Source organism: Chionomys nivalis, chromosome 5 (genome assembly GCF_950005125.1).
Source record: "Chionomys nivalis chromosome 5, mChiNiv1.1, whole genome shotgun sequence".
In the NCBI taxonomy this organism is placed as follows: Eukaryota; Metazoa; Chordata; class Mammalia; order Rodentia; family Cricetidae; genus Chionomys; species Chionomys nivalis.
In genome coordinates, this window is record NC_080090.1 from 44128932 (window position 1) to 44149038 (window position 20107).

The 20107-nt window shown below is 46.2% G+C and overlaps 1 protein-coding gene across 2 annotated transcripts in view; it reads left to right on the plus strand.

Moving 5' to 3' along the window:
• The window catches only part of Rarb (retinoic acid receptor beta), a 145840-nt gene that overhangs the window by 52235 nt on the left and 73498 nt on the right, over nt 1-20107 (plus strand). For both annotated transcript variants that reach the window (XM_057770019.1, XM_057770021.1), the window contains exon 3: nt 13602-13743. In XM_057770019.1, the coding sequence (XP_057626002.1) occupies nt 13602-13743 (142 nt within the window). The remainder of the gene's footprint in view (nt 1-13601; nt 13744-20107) is intronic.

The window sequence follows — 20107 nt, forward strand, 5'->3', positions numbered from 1 at the left end:
TCTACTTGGGCTTTTGAGTCTTAGACGTTTACAGAGAAGGCACTAGACTAAATCCTGAGTTTCCAGCTGTAAATCCTGTCTTTTATGATTGCCCTTATTCCATCAGGTTCCTGGTACAGGTTAGGAATCGTATTGTGTGTGTGTGTGTTATTATATGTGTGTGACTATTATAAATGTGTATGTGTGTGTAAATATATATATATATGGATATATATATATATATATATCCATATATATATATATTTGCTCTAAGTCTTTTCTTTCTACTTGGTCAGCCACATCCAGCCATGACTCACCTCTGATTATTGCTCTATGACATGACTGAGTGGTTTTTTTGGGGGGAGTGTCTGGGATAGGCCCTTCTCGTTCACACACAGTGCCTCACTGGTGCCTAGATAAGATGGAAATCACGGATTGAGCTGGGCCCGGAACTCACAGAACTTCTGCCCCAGACTCCAGAGTCACAGATGGCAGCTGGAAGCCATCATACCAGGCTTGTGTTTGCTCCTATAAGGAGGCAGGCAGCCCTGCTCTCACCCATAAAGATGCAGTGACAGAAACATGGCAAGCACAAACAGCAGCTCGGGGCTTCCTCCTGGCAGTCATGTCCCCTAAATGGCTTACCCCAGCTCTTCCTGCCTCGGCCTCCTCCATGTCTACTTTTTAAAAAAAAGCCAGACAAGATACCAACACAATTAAAAGTGAAAAACAGTCTGCCTTCCTTGCCAGTTGTGAACGCATACAAGATACACGAAGATACAATAGGCTGTAAATATTTTATGTCCGCACTTTTTTCCAGTCTGTAAATGAGAACACCTGAGGTGGACGGACCAGCAGGATGCGCTTCCCGTCCCCCATTAAGATAACAAGATGGGCAGAGAGAACTCACATCGGAGCTTTTTTTGGAGCACTGTGCCGATAAAAATTAAAAATTAAAGGAAATTCTTTGAGTAAGCAAGCTCATGAAAACCATTTGGAAATTTAAAATTACAAACGAGCTCAGGTCTCCTTTGGAAGGATTCCTGCCTGTGGGTGCCTTTTTCCTGGGAAGGAGGAAGCCTGCCTTTTGTGGGACCACCTAACATTGTCAGGGGATATGGGATGCTGGCCCAGGTGTCTTACACAATCCTCTTATGCCTCCGGAAGCCATCTCTGGTCTTTACCACATTAGCCTCAGGGCATACTGAAAACAAACAGGTATTGGGGGTGAGATGTACAAGCTCCCAGTGCAGGTTTAGGATAACTCAGAACGTTGTAGTTTGAAAAACACCACGAAGAGAAGTCAAGCCATACAACAGGACTCACGCGGGAGGTTTATTGGAAGACGAGAGAGAATGGGCAGGAAAGAGGGCAGAGAGGAGGGGCAGAGACTGGTCCCTGGGAACAAGAGTAGCAGAAGAGAAGGAGAGAGGGAGAGAGAGTGGGGGGAGAGAGAGAGAGGGGGGGAGGGGGAGGGGGAGAGGGAGAGGGAGAGGGAGAGGGAGAGGGAGAGGGAGAGGGAGAGGGAGAGGGAGAGGGAGAGGGAGAGGGAGAGAGAGAGAGAGAGAGAGAGAGAGAGAGAGAGAGAGAGAGAGAGAGAGAGAGAGAGAGAGAGAAATGGGAGGGCAAAGGTGGGCAAGGCATACCTTTTAAAGGGGAACATAGCGACACACAGGAGTACTCTTAGTGGCTGCAGCTGAGGATGTATCCTGTCAGGACCCCAAGGGCAGGCCAGTTCAGATGCCTGAATACTAACACAGAGACGCCTGCTTTCCTCCCTTGAGGAAGCTCTTCTCCAGGCTACAGAGATCTATCTAGTTTCAAAAAGTCCCACTGGCATCAGGAGAATTGCCCACCTCCAAGTCCCCCAAGTCTGAAAACGGTGTTGCCTGGCAAAGCTGCATTCAGAAGTCTGCTCAGCCCTTTGCTGGTTCACGCAGTTCATTTGTGATTTATGAAGAAGCCTCGCTACACCTGCCTGTGAACGGCTCCTAATTACTCATTGGAGAAAACTGGATAGAAACATCCTGCTGAGAATGTGTGTGTTCCAAGGAAGAAGGCCAACCATGTCCGGTCTTGTTTGATCTAAAGAAAAGAATCCCCAGACTCCACAATAGGCATATAGTGCAGATACCCTAGTGTGTTTGGACCCGGGGTTCAAAAGAAGCATGCTCTTCCGCGTTACCCCTTTTGCCCAAGTGGAGACCATCAGAAGTTTGAAGATGCTTCCCTGGGTCGATTAACTCTAGAGAGCGAAGCATCCAAACCCCCATGAATCTTCCCGGTTGCAGAGGCATGACATCCTTAGAGCAGACTTTAATACCAGGGACTGCCATCCCTTAAAAAGCCACCCAAAAGCTTTGTGCAGCTGGACTGTGGAGGAAGTGGTTTGGAGGCTGGAGATGGGGAAATGTGCAGCTTTTCGCAAAAGATAGATTGTACCTTCTGTCTAAAGGCAGCGATTTTTGAAAGTGAAGCCGAGAGTTTAAAAATAAGGGCACTGTCAGGAAAAATAAAACTGCTCCCCCTACATCCATTAGGTGGCCCTTAACTGCAAGCTGGAGAGCAGCCCGACTCGCTGGCTGGTACCTCTTTCACGACCAGGGCTGTTTCGCTCCTGGCCTCTGCTGTGGTGAGAGGCAGCGGCTCTGTATCAGCAAGAATCAGAATGGGAAGAATAAAAAAAAAAGCACACTTAAAAATTAATTCTGTGTGTTCTACTAAATTTTCTCTTACTAAAGGAGGATCCCTGAATGTAAAAGTGGAGGTCTTGGAAACGACTCTAAGGCGCTAATTGCAGCAAGTTCACAGTGTTTGAGAGAACTTTCCCCTTGCTTCGGGGACCTATTTGATCTCCAATCCTGGCCTCGTGCTGACATAATGTAGCTGCTTTAATGTTAAAGATCAAGAAAGGGGAGCCTGTGGGTGGAATTCCAGCCCATCTCTTTGCTAATTTGATGAGAGAGAAGGAGAGTTGGGATAAATCGCTAAATTAGCATTTCTGCTTGAATTTATATCGGAGCTTTGCTGCTGGAAATATCACTTCTGTTTCCTTACACTGAGAATGTTCTGGGGCAAGGAAGTGGGAGAGGGGACCAATTGAGAACCAGATATAATGACACATCTCTACGAAGCTGCCATAATGAGATGCAGATTTCTGTGCTAGCCTAATAAATTAATTTACAAAGAAGAAGAAAAGGATGTTGGTGGTTGTTCATTCCTTGGGTTCTGTGCTGGTCTTGCCTTTCCTATGCTAGTGTTAGAGTTGCTGGTACCCTGCCTGCAAAAGGAACTGTCGTGGGGAAAGTTACACACAAGGCAGTGTCCTGTTGTGAATGCCCCAGTAGGCCGTGTCGATGTCTGGGAGCGAGATGATGGCTTGCTGAGTCTGTCCCTCCTCCCTGCGGGAGCATGAACATGTGCAACGCACAGACAAGAAGAAGGACTTTGCTCTGTGGACTTCCACAGATCACAAAGAAGCAATGTTGAGAGAACTCCCCGGGCGTGCCCAGTCTACACAAGTGTCACTGGTCAAAGCCACTAGTGGCTTCGAAGGACAGGCAATGCTGTACCCTCTCACCGACCACATCTGTGTTTGGGGCTATGACATGAGATTGATGCCTTCTTATGTCTGACTGTCACCCAGCATCAACATGGCTTTTCCATACAAGGGTAGGTTCCATTTTGAAAGCTGGATCTCTGGCAGTGTTTTCTAGATAATCTTGTGAGATTCTGCCTCACCAGAGTAGTGTTTGCTGTTGGCTGCTAAGGGCTGAGCTCTTGAAGGCATAAACATCAATGCCTAAGTTGGCTCCCTTTTCTGACCCTCGTGGTGCATCCGACTTTTTCCCTTTACGATGGACTCACGCATAAATCGCAGGGAGAAAAATTATACCAGAAAGACTCCAAACTGGCCTTGAAAATGCAATCTACTTGAGACGGGAGGGGGAAAAGCCTATCAAATCATGGACAGTCAGGTTTTTTTCTCAACTAATTTAGGCCTTTAATGTCCTAAAACATTGTAAGTCCATCATAATTATTGGTGTCTGTGAAAGGGCTTTGAATTATGTGCTGTGTGGGGTTGCCATGGCAATGTTCAGTATCATTGAAAGTGTTGGGATAGAGCTGAGCCCTGTCTGTGCTGATGGCAAAACACTGCATACCAGACTCGGGGATTTTAAAATTCATGCTCTTCGGCGAAGAGTTCTGAAGTGTATTCGAGTGCATTTTGACTCTGTTTCCTTCCCCTAACATTTGTGCCCACTCCTTCGCAGTCCAGACCGGAATCTTTAATTTAGGTGCAAATGAGCTTTATGACCGATACTGGGGGCAGGGTGGGAGGGCACTCGTTCCTGATTTTAGCGATGCATCTTTTTTCCCCCAGTAAAATAACTGAGAATTTAAAAGCTTCAAATCGCTGGCTTCTTGCCCTGTTCTATTTAATGTAACTCTGATAATAAATTGGTAGCCATGGGATGCACTGTGCAAGAGCACTGAAGAACTGACCCATAGCATCTAGAAAACAGATGTCTTTGGTTGGTTTAAAGTAAATCCTCAAGTCCAGAACTAAGGACTGCTCTGTGACCCCTGTGAATTCTTCCATTTTAGAAGGTATTCCACCCGATGCTGTGGGTTACCTTCATCTTCAAACTCTCAAGAGGCAATGGATGGGTTCCCAACTATGATCTTTAGAACACGTACCCTGTTGTGCTAGAGTTCTTGGGATAATCCATTTGCTGCGTCCTTGACTTTCTTTTGAAACTGTTCTGAACCTAGGTGGCTCCCAAGTATAGTCAGGGACATCCAGAGGTCACAAGTCAGTGTCTGGGCCCTCCTGGAGTTTCGCTTCGTTTCTCCAGTCTCGGGAAGAGAATTTTATTCGACTATGGAAAACTTCAGCGTGCCTGCTCCTTCCCCGGCCCTGGCCTCCCAGAGTCCCCTAGGCAGGAAATAAAGCCCATAGTAAAACTTTACCAAACAACCTCTGCAAGCTTTGCCTTTCTGGCTCTTGCTGAGGTAGTGTAATTTCTCAGAGGTATCTCAAGGGAATCCAGGGGAGCCAGTGTGACTGCGGAGACTACTTAATTCTGTCTGATCCATAGTCTTTTAACCGCCGTAAGGTCAAGCAGAGGAGCCCTGAGCTCAGGAGAGAGAAAGCCAGAACACCCTGGAAATGTTTGTCTCTCTAAAGACATTCTGCAGCATGAGCCTGGGCAGACCCTGTGTGACCAGAGGTTTACAACTCTCCATTTCAATTAGCAGGCTACCGTTCTTCCTTAGTCACAAACCTAGAGGATTGCTCCCTGTCCGCTAGGTCAGGATTATGATAATTAAACTTTCACGAAGCTTCATCATCTATAACCACTGTTTTACCCAATGTCATACTTTGGGAAAATACATTTTTTTCACCTAATTTACAATATTTGATCCAATTGGATCCTCTCTCCCGACCATAGGTTTTTGTTTGGTTTTTGTATGAATTAGCCACCAGCCTGTTGCTCTATAGTAGATCTCATTTTGTGCCTAAGCATTAGCTCTGTGCCCTTCTTGGGATGCGAAGACTCTGGAATTGTGAGCCTTGGTTGCCACTGTTGCAAGTTCAGGCTCTTAGCCAAGAGCAAAGGCCTTCTCATAGCCAATCAGAGTGAGTTTTAATTAACTGGGGGTTTAAAGGGACTGAGAGTAATGGACCCTGGGCCCAGGGGAAGTTGATCCCTCAGGGGCTCTCACCCGTCAGGTTCCAGGGAAATGCTGTAGTCTGGTCTTGTAGGAAAATTAGTCTATGTATAGAAATAGTGTTCTGCCTGAGTTGGCCGACACAGCCTTCCTTAAAACAACTGCTTTGGGTGCCTCTCAAAATGCTGATTTTTCCCATGCTAAGTGTTTCACAGAAGTGTCTGGTAAAGAGTGTTGGAAAGGGGCAAGCAGAACTGACATACTCAGTTCTTGGTGAGGGTGTGTGAGCCTTCCATGAGTGGCATCCCAGCTCTATTTCTAGAAACCATATCTGCTGCCCACGGAGCCCTTCCACCTACCTTATATTGCTGTTCATTCGTGTTTATTAAATTCCCAGCCTGGGACCAAGTCCTGGTAGGGGGTTATTTGCTTATTTAAAAACAAACAAACCTTCCCGAGTCCCTCCCTCTGGGGCAGCTGGGCTTCCTTCTGTGGAATTGTTCTGCCTTCTAGTCATAGGCAGTACCAACACTGACTGGCTGCTGGCTTGGAGTCTTCTGTGCCTTATGTCCCTGCCCACCAGCTCAGAAGGAAACATTCCATTTTTCTGCTCTTCCCCTCCCTCTTGCCCATTGTCTTTTCGGCTGGATGGATAGATCTTCAGTTGCCTGCCTGCCCCACGCCTGCTATTAATAACCTCCTAGATGCTGTCACTGTGCGTGTTTTCTGTTTGTTTAGGGCAACATGTTTCCTGGTCTTGAAACCTCGCTTCCCAGAGTGGCCAGGAGATTATCCCACAGTCCCTTCCTGCTGGTGGCAGGTCTGGGAATAGGAACCGTTGCCTGCTGCCCTCAGCCGCCTGTGACCTGGGTGGTCACGCCACTACTCTTGGATTGAGATGGACTTGGAATCTTTTCCTCTTAGCGATGGAACAAAACACCTACGTTTCCAGGATCTTTCTTTCCCCTTTGGACCCCACATGGTATAGAAATTAGTTGGGCCACAGCTCAGCTCGCACGCATGGGTTTGCTCCACTTCGTTTCTGCTGCTGTGATAAAAAAGGAATGTAGGGGACAAAGGGTTTATTTCAGCTGACCGTGCCAAGTTACAGTTCATCACTTGAGCGAAGTCAAGAGAGCAGGTACATGAAATCACATCCCACCCATCGTCAAGAACAGAGAAATGATTGCGTGTTCGCCTAGCTCTCCATGCATTCTCCACGCTTAGTTTTGGTATCACCCTCAGTGGCCTGCGTCTTCACACATCCACTAACAATCAAGACAATCCCCCCACAGAGATATGTCTGGTCTAGCCACTCCCTCGCTGAGACCTGCTCCCAGAATTTCCAGGGTGGATCAAGTTAACAGTTAAAACTAACCACCAAGTGTCCCACACTGCTTTTGGGGTGCCATTCTCCTGACCCAGTGCTTTCTGTGACTTAAAAAATGGTGCCAGACTGCCTTTCTGAAAAGGTTTTGCTTGATGCGTTTCTTAAACCATTATAATATATACTACGCTTGGTGCGTTTCTTAAACCATTATAATCTATACCGTGCTCAGTGCCTTTCTTAAACCATTATAATATGTACCACACATCTCAGCCTGATTTGTCGGCTACAAGGCTAGATACAGCTCCGTCTCGGAACGGGGCAGTGTGACACCTCACAAGCAACCATGTGTGATGATTAAACTCAAGTCAGTGATGGCCACTACCTCAGAGGAAAGATTTCCTGGCTACGTATGGTAATGACCAGCTCAGGTCTTATACCAGCATATTGGTGCCCAGATCCCTACAGCTACTTAATGAAAACAAAATGAAACAAAGTAGCCGTATGGTGAAGTCAGCGACTTCCTATTTCCTGGTCAGCTTTAGGCAGCCATAATTCTGAGCCCGGACTAGGCCTAGAAGAGTCCAGAGCCACCCTAGTCCATGCTTGGCATTCCTTCAAATCCTACTCAAGTCTGAACACCCACCCTTTCCTGTTGTCTCTTATGTGCTCCTGCCATTCACACTGTGCCCCCGCCCCGTGCCTGCTGATCCACAGAGTCCTCTGGGAAAGCATCTGCTACACACAACCTACCCCTTCTCTAGAGCCCAGACCAAGCCGCGGGTCCCCTCCAATTCATTCGCATTCCCGTTGTTTCCGTTACCCAATCGGAATTTTATTATGACCTACCATGTGCTGAATACCATGCCCATCTTTCTCACGGCCTGCTTCCCCTAAAGTTCTTACCATGCTGCTGCTCAGTCTTTCAGCTGAGGCCAAGAGTCATGTTCTTACCACATTTCTCCGTAGCATCTTTAACAGCCATCACTTGTCGTAGTTTCTTATGGATTGTGTTAGTTGCTTGTCTGTTGCTGGGACAAAGTACCCAGACAACAAGACAGAAAGGGTTTGCGATGGCTTAGAGCTCCAGAGGGCTATTGTCCATCGTGATGGGGAAGCCATGATTACAGGCTGGGAAGTCATGGCAACAGAAGCAGGAGGCTGGTCACACTGTATCTAGGAACAAAAAAGCATCCAAAGAAGGTCAGGTGGGGCTAGACTGTGAGTCCCCAAAGCCTACCCCAGTGACATATGTCTTCCACCAAGGCTCCCCTCAGTAAAGGTTCCAGAACTCCTCCAAACAACACCACCAAATAGGGACCAAGTGTTCAAATATACAAGTCCATGGGAAACATTGTATGTTCAACCCACAACCCAGACTGAGAAAGAACCATTCCAGCCCACTGATTGACACGAAGTTTCTGAGTCAGTGAGTAGGCGAGCGAACACAGAAACAGTTCGTGTGACTGGGAGGGCCTCCCCCATAGGGATGCAGAGATTGGCAGTGCTGATCTTTCCAGTTAGAGAAAACTTATTTTAGTTACAAAATGTGTGTATGAATTCTCCCATAAGGAAACAGGGTCTTCTAATAGCACTGATCACTCACCAAGCTCTTGTTATACGGGAAATGTGCTGTGGTCGATACTTAACAATATTGGTCCAAGTGGGTAGGAACTTCTTAAACCTTGCTTGCTTGTAGCCAATTCAGACTTACCTGAGGCCTTAGCAAAGGTCACAGCAGTAGTTAAGTGATAAAGTCAGAATTCAGATACGCACACTCTGAACTAGAGCCTACTTCACAGTTGTAGGCTAGTATCTAAATCTTACATCAGCCTCTGTGGGAGACAGCGAACTCAGGACAGTATCCGAAAGCTAAGAGGAAAGATGCGGCCCATGGATGGGGGGCTCTAGAGCCGTGACTTACAAGTGTTAGAGGAGAGAAGGTGGCCCAAGTTCACATGACAAAATATGAACAGAGGGACCTGGTACTTCTTCCCACGTACTTTATGGATGAGTGAGTTCAAGCTAGGTAGTCTATTGAAGGTATGTGGGCAGAGAAGGATATTTGAGTATCTTTTGAGTGCACTCTGCAGACACTAGAAGTGAGCCAGAGCCACGTCCTTTCCTAGGCTACAGGTAAGATAGAAATCGCCTGAGCAGGGTGTGAGCACTCTCCAGCATGGCTAATAAATGCCCATGAGCCTTTGGGTGTCCATTAAGCTTCTGGCTATAAAAACACTACCACTCCTGCTGTCTCTTTCCCTAGTCTTGTGACACTGCCCCTTCCTTGACCACCCCCTGGTCTTCGCTCCAATACAGCCATGCCTTTGTTTTTTTTGTTTTTTTTTTAACTTTTATTCTTTTTTAATTAAAATTTCCACCTGCTCCCCGTTCCCCATTTCCCTCCCCTCCTCCCAAATATTGTCCCCTCCCCCCACTCCCCTCTCCCTATCCCCACTCCTCTTCTCTTCCCCCCACCCCATTCCCCCTCCTTCTCGATACTGAAGAGCAGTCCAAATTCTCTGCCCTGTGGGAAGACGAAGGTCTTCTATCTATGTCCAGGAAGGTGAGAGTCTAAACAGGCTAAGCTCCCAAAAAGCCAGTTCATGTATTAGGATCGAAACCTAGTGCCATTGTCCTTGGCTTCTCATCGGCCTTCATTGTCCGCCATGCTCAGAGAGTCCAGTTTCAACCCCTGCTTATTCAGTCCCAGACCAGCTGGCCTTGGTGGGCTCCCAATAAATCAGTTCCACTGTCACAGTGGGTAAGTGCATCCCTCGTGGTCCTGATTTCCTTGCTCATGTTCTCCCTCCTTCTGCTCCTCATTTGGACCTTAAGAGCTCAGACCGTTGCTCCAAATTGAGACTCTGTCTCTACCTCGATCCATCGCCAGATGAAGGTTCTAAGGTGATATGCAAGATATTCATCAGTATAGGATAGGGTCATTTCAGGTACCCTCTCCTTAGTTGCCCAAGGTACCAGCTGGGGACATCTCCCTGGAGACCTGCGAACCCCTCTAGAGTCAAGTTTCTTGCCAACCCTAAGATGGCTCCCTTAGATAGGATATATACTTCGCTGCTCCCATATCCTCCCTTCCTATATCCCAACCATCCCAATCCCCCGAGCTCCTCCCATCCTCCCCTTCTCATGTTTCTCATCCCATTTCCCCTTTGCCCCATGCCACCTCACCCGCAAGTTCCCAGTTTTTGCCCTGCAATCTTGTCTACTTCCCCTCTCCAGGCGGATGACTATATGATTTTCTTTGAGTTCACTTTCTTATCCCAAGATCCAGTAATACCACTATTGGGAATATACCCAAGAGATGCCCCATCAAATGACAAAAGTATCTGTTCAACTTTGTTCATAGCAGCATTGTTTGTAATAGCCAAAACCTGGAAACAACCTAGATGCCTTTCAATGGAGGAATGGATGAAGAAAGTGTGGAATATATACATATTAGAGTACTACTCAGCGGTAAAAAACAATGACTTCTCGAATTTTGCGTGCAAATGGATGGAAATAGAAAACACTATCCTGAGTGAGGTATCCCAGACCCAAAAAGAGGAACATGGGATGTACTCACTCATAATCGGTTTCTAGCCATAAACAAAAGACATTGAGCATATAATTTGTGATCCTAGAGAAGTTTAACAGCCATGCCTTTGTAACCAGGATGGGCAGCTGGAGAAGTCCCGGTCAGCACATCCTGCAGGCCTTGACTGAGGAGCTGAGAGCCCCACTGTGCAAAGCTGTGACCTGCTTAGGTCTCAGGGACAGTGAGAAGGTGCCTGGCAGGGGCTTGAGAGTGCTCAGGGCAGGGCATTCTCACTGCTGTAGCTAACCTCTGCTTTCTTTCTCCAGATACAACCAGCTCCTTTCTCGTCCCAAATTCAGCCTCTTTGGTCTTTTCTAAGTGTCTTCCCTTGACTTGCTTCAAGAACCACTATATGTGGACTTCTAAATCCCATCCTTTTAAAGCCAACTCCAATCATGTGAAGCCTTTCATTTCAAGTTAGACATATATGTGGTTTTCAAATCACACTGAATCTCAAGATAAGAAACATGTGTTTCCTCCGAATTCCTCAAAAAGAAAACAAAAGCCTTCAGTAGATACTGATGGGCCCCTGATACTCATTCACGTCCCATCTCATCAGGAAATGGGGTGGCCCAGGGCTCCACACTTTTGGTAGGCTTCCTATCGATGGGGCGAGAGATTCCATCTGAATATTGGCTCACTGAATCGTCTGTTTATGTTGCTGACTTCTCCAGCAAGCTGGAGATAAAGCAACTCCATCTTAAATAAAGTTGAAGTGGGAAGGGTCCTGGAAGCTGAGCTCTCTAGCAGGGCTGAGGCTTATGCCACAACTGAGGGCGGCCATGAGGGAAGAGGAAGATGTGTGATATAAAACTCCGCGTGAATCACAGGCAGTCCCTGTTTACCCAGCACACCGATCAAAATACCTCCCAGCGTGTGTCATAGCCTGCCGGGGCTCAGCCACGCTGGGGATGATTTCCTGAAACCGAGACCCGCTGACACCCAGCAGAGCCTGATCTGGAAAACGGAGGAGTCCTATTCAGTTTCTACCAGTGTTCGTGAGCCACACTGATGTGTAATTCGTGATACGTAAAGTTCTGTGACTCTCCCTCCCGTTTCCCTTGCACATCCCAGTGCTGTGCTCCACGGCCACCAAAAATGGGCTGAACTGAATATTTGGTCTTACCAAAATGAAAAGGGCACCCATCTCTCCCTGCTTCTTTTGTCCCTCTACACACGAAGACTCTCTCTTTCTGTCATGTTCTTCCTAGCCAAGGAGCAATGAAAGATTTTTTTTTTTTTTTTTAGTGTTGAGCTTCCAGGACCTCTGGGAACAAATGGTACAGCACAGCATTCTGACACAGAGCACACACTTCTCCGCTTCCAGGACCCTTGTAACCTGTTGTTTTAGATTCTGAGCATGTTTGTAGCATCAAAGGTTAAAACAAACAAACAAATAAACCAACCATGTTTTCTTGGAAAATGTATGTACCTGGACTACTGACAGCATGACAATCTTCAACCAGATTTCCAAGCCTTTACAGTTAAACCATGCCGGTAACAATGGGTTTGTGTAGATTCTAGAATCCTAGGGCCCACGTTTGAAAATCCTGCGTGCACTCTGTGAGTGCTGTTGGCTCACGAGTTGAATGTTGGAAGTGGTTAGTCAGGCTCCTGCCGTGGTAATTGACGGCAGGCAAGGTTGGGCTCACATGGGGAGACTTGTGCTCCGCTCAACAGATTTCCTATTTTCAGGAGAATGGCTGCTGAGCGGTGGTAAATCCCACAGCAACTGGCAGGGAGAGCACCACACTCTTCATAGGAGAGCAACAGTTCTCTGTTAGGCACTTAGAAGAGAGCGAAGATGGCAGGCCAGCGTTTATTGCCTGTTACTTCCTCGGTGTTGATTAGAACAAGCAGCACCCCATTAACCGTGTCTGCAGAGAGGTCTGGTAGTAACTGGGGGTGGGGGCAGAGACAGGAGGCCCCTGCTTTCGAGCCTAGAGTGGGCTTCATTTCGTGAGTGTTTTGCACAACTCAGGATACATTGCTGCTTTTCTCAAAGTAGTCTCCGGAAGTTACAAAATAATGTAAGTCATTCAGCAAATGTGTGTAAATAAAATCAAATACAAATTTCATGTAATTTATTCATGAGAGAGTAGATGGCAAAGTCAGTTGGAAGGATGACATGGGGGCGATGTAGATAGGTGGTGGGTAAGGAAGTAGACAGGCAATGGTGGCAGACACATACACATACATGACGTAGCAAAGAAGAAATGATTGCCAAATTAGATGCAGGGCTCATGATGTCCCCTAAAAGGCAATAAAACAATATCCCTAAGGATTGGTTTTCCTTGGGCAGAAGTTCTCCATGCTTAAACCAGACTCGTGAACGCTTGCCCGCTTTCCATAACCTCTCTAGAGAAAGGTGTCTGCTGTGCTGGACAGGGCCATTCTGTTGTGACATTCATGAGCAGAAACCCGTCTTTCTAACTTGTTTCAGCTTGGGGTATTAAACATTCACTTTGTGGTTTAAGCCATTATCTTAATGGCTAGGATATGGCGTGAAATTGCGAAAACACCTTGTAGAAAACTTCTCGGGTATTCCTAACCCTTGCGGGATGTGCACAGTGTGTTTGGCAAACGTGATGCCTCACGCACTGGCTTCCTTGGTAGTGGGTTCCCTGAAGTTGTTTCGGCCAGCTGAAGAGCTAGGTAGGCTAGCTGAGCCAGCGTGGGCTCTCGCTTTGTCTTGGGGTTTTCCAAGCAAATCAGCTTGGTATTTGTTTTAGTAAGACATTAACAGTCATCTCTAGTTTTGACTAAAAGGGCCTTTGGGGCTTACCAAAGAAAGAGGCCAAAGGGTGTCAGGATCCTGTGAGTGCTGGGCACAGAGCCTCTGTCCTTTATAAGAGCAAAAAATCACTCTTAGCAGCCCCCCCCCCCCGCGAGCCATTTCTCTGAATCTGTTGGGGTTTGGGGCTTTTGCAGCGGTCCCTTTATCAGTAGGCAGAGCCCAAGATGCATCCCGAGGTGGGTTTTGGTCTCTCGTGTTTGTTTATCTGCTCATCTTCTTGCTTGCAGGGCTTTTTCCGCCGGAGTATTCAGAAGAACATGATCTACACTTGCCACCGAGATAAGAGCTGTGTCATTAACAAAGTCACCAGGAATCGATGCCAGTACTGCCGCCTACAGAAGTGCTTTGAAGTGGGAATGTCCAAAGAGTGTAAGTGGAATCCCCTCCTTACCTTATCTATAAATATGTTTGCTCAGCTTCTGAGATCAAATCATGAACAGTGTTAACACGCGACATTCCGATGGGGCACTAATGGCATGCTGCCGTGGCCAGGTATAAACAGAGATGGCATGAAAATATGAGAGCCAGGAAGATCTCCTGATCAAGCTTGAATGGCTGTTGATGAAAACCAGGTCTTAGATGTTGTGGCTGCAGATCCCAGAAGGCTTCCTGACTGGGTAGGGCTCCAGAGGTAACAGTCAGTACGTGTAGTATGGAGGAGCGGTGGGCTGCGTTCCGCCCAGCGCTGCACGGCTAGCTTTACCCGAAATAATTACATGGAAACTGTATTCTTTTAAACACTGCCTGGTGCATTAGTTTTAGCCTTTTATTGGCTAACTCTCACATCTCGATTAACCCATTTTTAATCATCTGTGTAGCCCCACGAGGTGTGACTTACCAAGAAGGATTCTAGCCTACATCCGTCTGGGGTTGGAGAATCATGGCGACTGCCTGACTCGGCTTCTTTCTCCCAGCATTTTGTTCTGTCTACTCCGTCTATCTAAGCTGCTGTCCTATCAAAAGGGCCAAAGCAGTTTCTTTATTAACCAATAAAAGTAACACATAAACAAATGACCCTCCTCCATCAAGTACGGCCAAGCACACCTTCTATGCCCTCATCCTGACAGTGGCAATAAGGGCCTTTGTAGCACGGGGATGAATGAAATGAGAAGCCAGAATACTCATGGCTGTACGAATTGTCTGTGTACATGGGAGACATGGTATACATTTGTTCTAGAAGGAATGTTTGGGCATTGAGGACACTGACATTTTTCTCATGTCAGATTAGCTTTTCTCTTCTAAGTCATTCCTTCCTAACAAGAACAAAAATATTTAAATATACTAAAAACTGCTTATTGGGCCATAGACATCTGATTATAGAGAGTTGACAGGTTTGAACTGATATAAACGGGTGTCATACATACAGTTTTTCATTATTTATATTTTCTCCTTGATGCTTTTACACAGAAAAGAATAGGGTGGTAAGTGGCAGACCTAAAACATCATAGAGATGTGTTCCAGGTAAATGGCTTGGGTAGCAAGCTAAAAAAAAAAAAGAAAGAAAAAACCATAGGGGTTGTCCCAGATGAATGGCCCGGGCAGCAGGCCTAACATGTGTCAGGGATGTGTCTCAGGTGAGACTTGAATGACATTGCCACTTTTCCATTCATTCCATCACCTCAGGCTATGTTGGAAGCTCACTGTAGAGAAATCACTAGGCAAGGTGCTAGCCAGGGACCCTGGAGATGCCTTTGTCCTCCAAGAGCATGGAACAAAAAGCCGGGTACCCATCCGTGATTTTACTGTGCATTAGAAGAGTCGTGTTGTGAACTAAAAACTTTTGTTAAAAGTTTGCTCTGGGAAATACAGCCCTAAGGAGAAGGCTGGGCTGAGGAAAGAGAGCCCCTGTGGCTAGCAGCACTGTTCCAAGGATGCTTGGTTTCTTCTGCTACCAATGCCAGGAACTGCAGTGGCTCAGGAGACATGCACACACTTCTTAATACTGGTCCTATGCCTTCCCCTTCTTCATTGCTTGGGTTTCTACTCTTCAGAATTGGAATTGGCACAGTTAATCTTACTGGCTGTCCATCCCAGCCACAGTGCTCAGTTCACTGCATGTACCTGGGCCAGTCTCAAGAGGGATAATTCAAAACTCTTGGGACAGATGTGCTGTCCTATGCAATGCATGCATACCAGAAAGCTTGTAGGCACAATGAGAAGCCATCTGCAGGACAGTGGGCCTTCTAGTGGAAAAGTAGGTGACAGAAAGCAAGCTCCTGCCAGTAGCCCTGAACTACAGGGCCTGCCGACTCTATGACCTCTGCCTCCACAGGATTTAATTATGTTTCCCAAGAGTTACCCATTGTGGCCCTTGGAGCCAAAGGCCTCTTCATACAGAGTCCCCAGGAACAAGCACGGGCTAGGCAGCCAGAGAGAAGGGTTGGGTGTGGACCACTCCCCTCTGGGCAGCTCTGTCTGCAGAGCACAGATCAGGTGGCTACTCATTATCCAGCCACTCGATCTGTCCAAACGCCTGAGCTGGGGGTTACTAAAGAGCAAGGAACGTGGAGCCATGACGCAGATGTTCATTTAGCTTAGGACTGACCTTTTACCCCCTCACCCCTGCTGGGAAAAGCCTGAAAGGCCTTATGTCACCTGATGTTCTGGTTTTTTTTGTTTTGTTTTGTTTTTTGTGTTTTTTTGGTTTGACACCCGTGCCATGTTATTACCTGGGTGACACTTAGCAGGTCACCTGACGACTCAGTTTTGGTCTTGTCGCCATGGAGGTCACATGCGTTTCTGTGGGAGAACATTAATTGAGACTACGGTTATAAATGCTTAAGTCAGATGTGAACTTGGGAAGAATCAATAGTTTCATATTTATTTTGTGTGGGCTGAAGACCCGTTTCCCGCTTGGATTCCTTAAAACCTGTATCCGCCTTCCCTGTCAAAACCTGCAGCTTCGTTGGCAATTAAAAAAATAATAATGTTTACACCCATAGGAAAACCTCAGCTTCAACTCTCAAGGAACTTATCATCTTAATTAGGTTTAAAAATACAGACACTGGAAGAAAATGGGATCATTATGTCCAACCACACAAAAATAAATATATTTTTCCTAGAAGGAAATTGGAGAGGAAGTAAGTACTTGGAATACAGAAATCGAGAGTCTGATAGAGTATTTTTAAAGCTGAAACAGAAGCAGAAGGAAGCAGACAAACATGAGAGCTGTAATCAGTTATCCCACACCATACATAATGAAGAGGATCCCAGGAGTAACAGAAGCTTCTGGAATGTTAGAACTGAAAAAGGATCTTGGGGATTGGTTTCATTTGCTTGACACCTAAGCGCACCAACACCCAGAAGGACCGGCAGGTCGTGCCAGCAATCCCTTCCTGAGGAAAGAGAACACCAGGTCCAGCCTGCCTCTTTTCTTAACCCCATTTCTTAGCAACTTTGTTACTCCGGTTCCAGCCATGGAGCTCACGGATTTGTTAGAGGAGGGGAGGTGCCTGGGATATGGCCAGTGTTCCCCAAGGGTGGGGAACAAAAAGCCAGGTACCCCAACCGTTGCAAGAGGTGTTAGTGAACTAAGAGATTTGGATTTGGCCTGTAGAAATAGAATAACGGGGAACAGGGAGAAGCCTAAGCCTGAATGTCACTTGGATGCCACATCACTGAGAGTCCACAGGAGTCACCGGCTCACAGGGCTTGGACTCCTTTTTCTTCATCCTATAGCAGTGAGCTGCTGTCACCTTCCTGGGTAGGAAGCTGTTCCCTGTGGCTGACAAAGATAGTCACCAGCAGCTCCAGGCTTGCCTTCCTGGAGGAGGGGGAGAGGAGAAGAGGGGAGAGAGGCAGAGAGGCAGAGAGGCAGGGAGGGAGGGAGGGAATGAGGACGACAGAGAGAAAGACTTGATCATTTCACCACAAGCTATGCGGGGTCCTGTTGGTCTGATTTGAGTCATATACTCCTTTGGGAACACATGGCTGTCTGCTGTCATTGTGTCCTATGCTGCCCCTCAAGCCCAAGGCTGAGGTTTACTCTACCTAAATAACTGGACCAAAAGCACGAAGAAGCTATCCCTTAGCGTGTAATCAAAAAGATAGGAGTGAGCAATATAGCTCAATGGAACAGCCCTTGTCTTGTATGCCTGAGATGCTGGATTCATCCCCAGAACTGACATGACATCAAGTCTCCTATAGACACAAATTCTATAGTGCTGATCCCAGGCCATCCTTCAGTTTTTCTAATTTTATTTCATCTTTTTTTCATATATATATATATATATATATATATATATATATATATAATCTAAGATGGTCTTAAGCTCAAGATCTTCCTTCCTCTGTCTATCTTCCGAGTGCTCACATGTCCCCCATGACTGCTCTTCTTCATTCTTTATGTTTGCTGGGAACCAGAGAAATCTAAGAATCATGTCACAGTGGTAGCTAATTCACGGGCTATTTTCTACATGACGGATACTGTATTAACTGCTTTTTATTTCCTAGCAAAAAATTAGTTATGCAAAATGATGAGTTTCATAATAACATTTTTTCTGAATTCATCTTATACTTTGCTTATAGTCACACACACACACACACACACACACTCACACTGCATTCTCTTGTCCCTAGTCTCCCTCCTACTTGTTGGTTTGCTTTCTCTTGTCACAGAGTCTCCCTTTGGGCTGGAGAGATGGCTCAGTGGTTGACAGCGAGAGAACTGTTCTTATGAAGGACCCAAGTTCACTACCCAGCACCTCTATCAGGGTGGCTCACCAACACTTGGAACTCTAGCTGCAGGTGTTCCAGTGTCTTCTTTGGCCTCCACAGGCACCTGTACTCGTGAGGGCAAACCTACTCTCAGACATACGCATATGATTTTAAATGTAAAAAATAAATTTTAAGTAGCATCCATTTTACCTTTATGCCATAGATAGATAGGTAAGAAGATAGATAGATAGATAGATAGATAGATAGATAGATAGATGATAGATAGATAGATAGATAGATAGATAGATAGATGATAGATAGGTAGATGATAGATAGATAGATAGATAGATAGATAGATAGATATACATACATACATACATACATACATACATAGATGATTGATAAATAGATGATAGAAACATAGATGAGAGAGAGAGAGAGAGAGAGAGAGAGAGAGAGAGAGAGAGAGAGAGAGAGAGGTTGTATTTTCTGAGTCTGGTTTATTCTGACAAACATGATGATGTCCGATTTCATCCATTTCCTACAGGTGACATGACTTCATTCTTTATGACAGAACAAAACTGTTGTTTGCATAAACTCCACCTTTTTATCCAGCTATCTGCTCATCTGCTGATGGGCACCGAGGCTGCTGTGTATTTCGGATACTGTGAATTACTCTTTCTACCCCACTGCTTCTCGCCACAGGCCTAGGAGACGCATTGCTTAGAACCCTCCCCTCCTTTCATTCTTTGTGGCAGCTGAGACCAGAGGAGTTCATTGTTGTGCTCAAGGTAGCACAGCTGATGAAGAACAGCGCTGGGATATAGAAGGATTTTTATATTGTATTTACATATCTGTGTATGTGTGTGTGCATGTGTGCGCTCGTTCATGCGCACATGCACACCTATCGTGGCCCATGAGCAGAGGTCAGAGGACAATTAGTAGGAGTCAGCCCTCTCCTTTGCCATGTAGGTACCAGAGATCAACCTCAAGTTGTCAAGCTCAGCAGCACCTTTACCCCGGAGTCCTCTTGCTGGCCGTAGCAGAAATAGCTTGATTATAAAGTCTGTATTCAAGCTGAAATATATACTGCATGCCATAAAAGGCAGCTTTTAAAACTCTGAATTACTTTTTCTCCTCTGTTTTATTGCCAGTGGTTAATAAAACAATCAGCACACTGCTTGTTCTATATTAGAGATGTATTCCCTGGAATACCATGTGAAAATTTAATTCTGATAGATCAAATTTGATTTTAAATGTGTAAAGGGATTTGCTAGTAAAAAGTACTCCTCCGCGGTCCACTGAAGCACCAGGGTTGCGTCTATAGCCTTGTCGTGGTAAATGCTGGAGGGTCTTGTATTTTCCAAGGGCTTTGCAGGCTGAGGGAGGCCAGTGTTTGAGAGTGCTATGGGGGAGCAAGCGCAGTCAGTTTCAGCAGCCACTCATTCTGACAGCGCTGCAAACAGTTATGAAGCCTCAGAGAAGAAGCCACTGAAGCAAAGGGACACCACGCCAAAGCAAGAGCTCCTGGTGGGCTCAGAGGGACTCCGAGGCCCTGCCTTAAGTTAAAACGAGAAATATAGAGAAAGCATACACACTAGGGTCTTTTCTCATCCTTAGCACCATTGTAAAACTTGCCAGCCTGGGCTCCTTAACTATTAATATATAGTGATTTCTGGGCTAGCCTGGCATGCTGTGTGAAACCCTGTCAGAAAGACAGTGAGTGAAGGATGGCTGAAAAGAGAAGTCAGAGAAGCTTCAGCTCTGGAGAAGCAGTTATGTAGTCATGGTGACAGACACAACAAGACACTGCCCTTGCCACAACTACAGAGCAAGCTTGACCGGTAGGCTGCTCACATAAGTCCAAGGGGATCGCTCAGAGCTTTAAGCCAAAGCTTTTATTTTCATTTATGTATTTATCTTTAAGGAAAACACTGTATAGTCCAGGTCCTTTACTCCTTTTTGTACATTAGGCCTGGAATCCATATGGAACAGGGTCCAGCGGCTCAGGCTCCTTCCTGCCAGGCCTCACAAAGAGTACTTCTCTGGGTGGAGCAGACTGGAGCTTCAGCTGAAC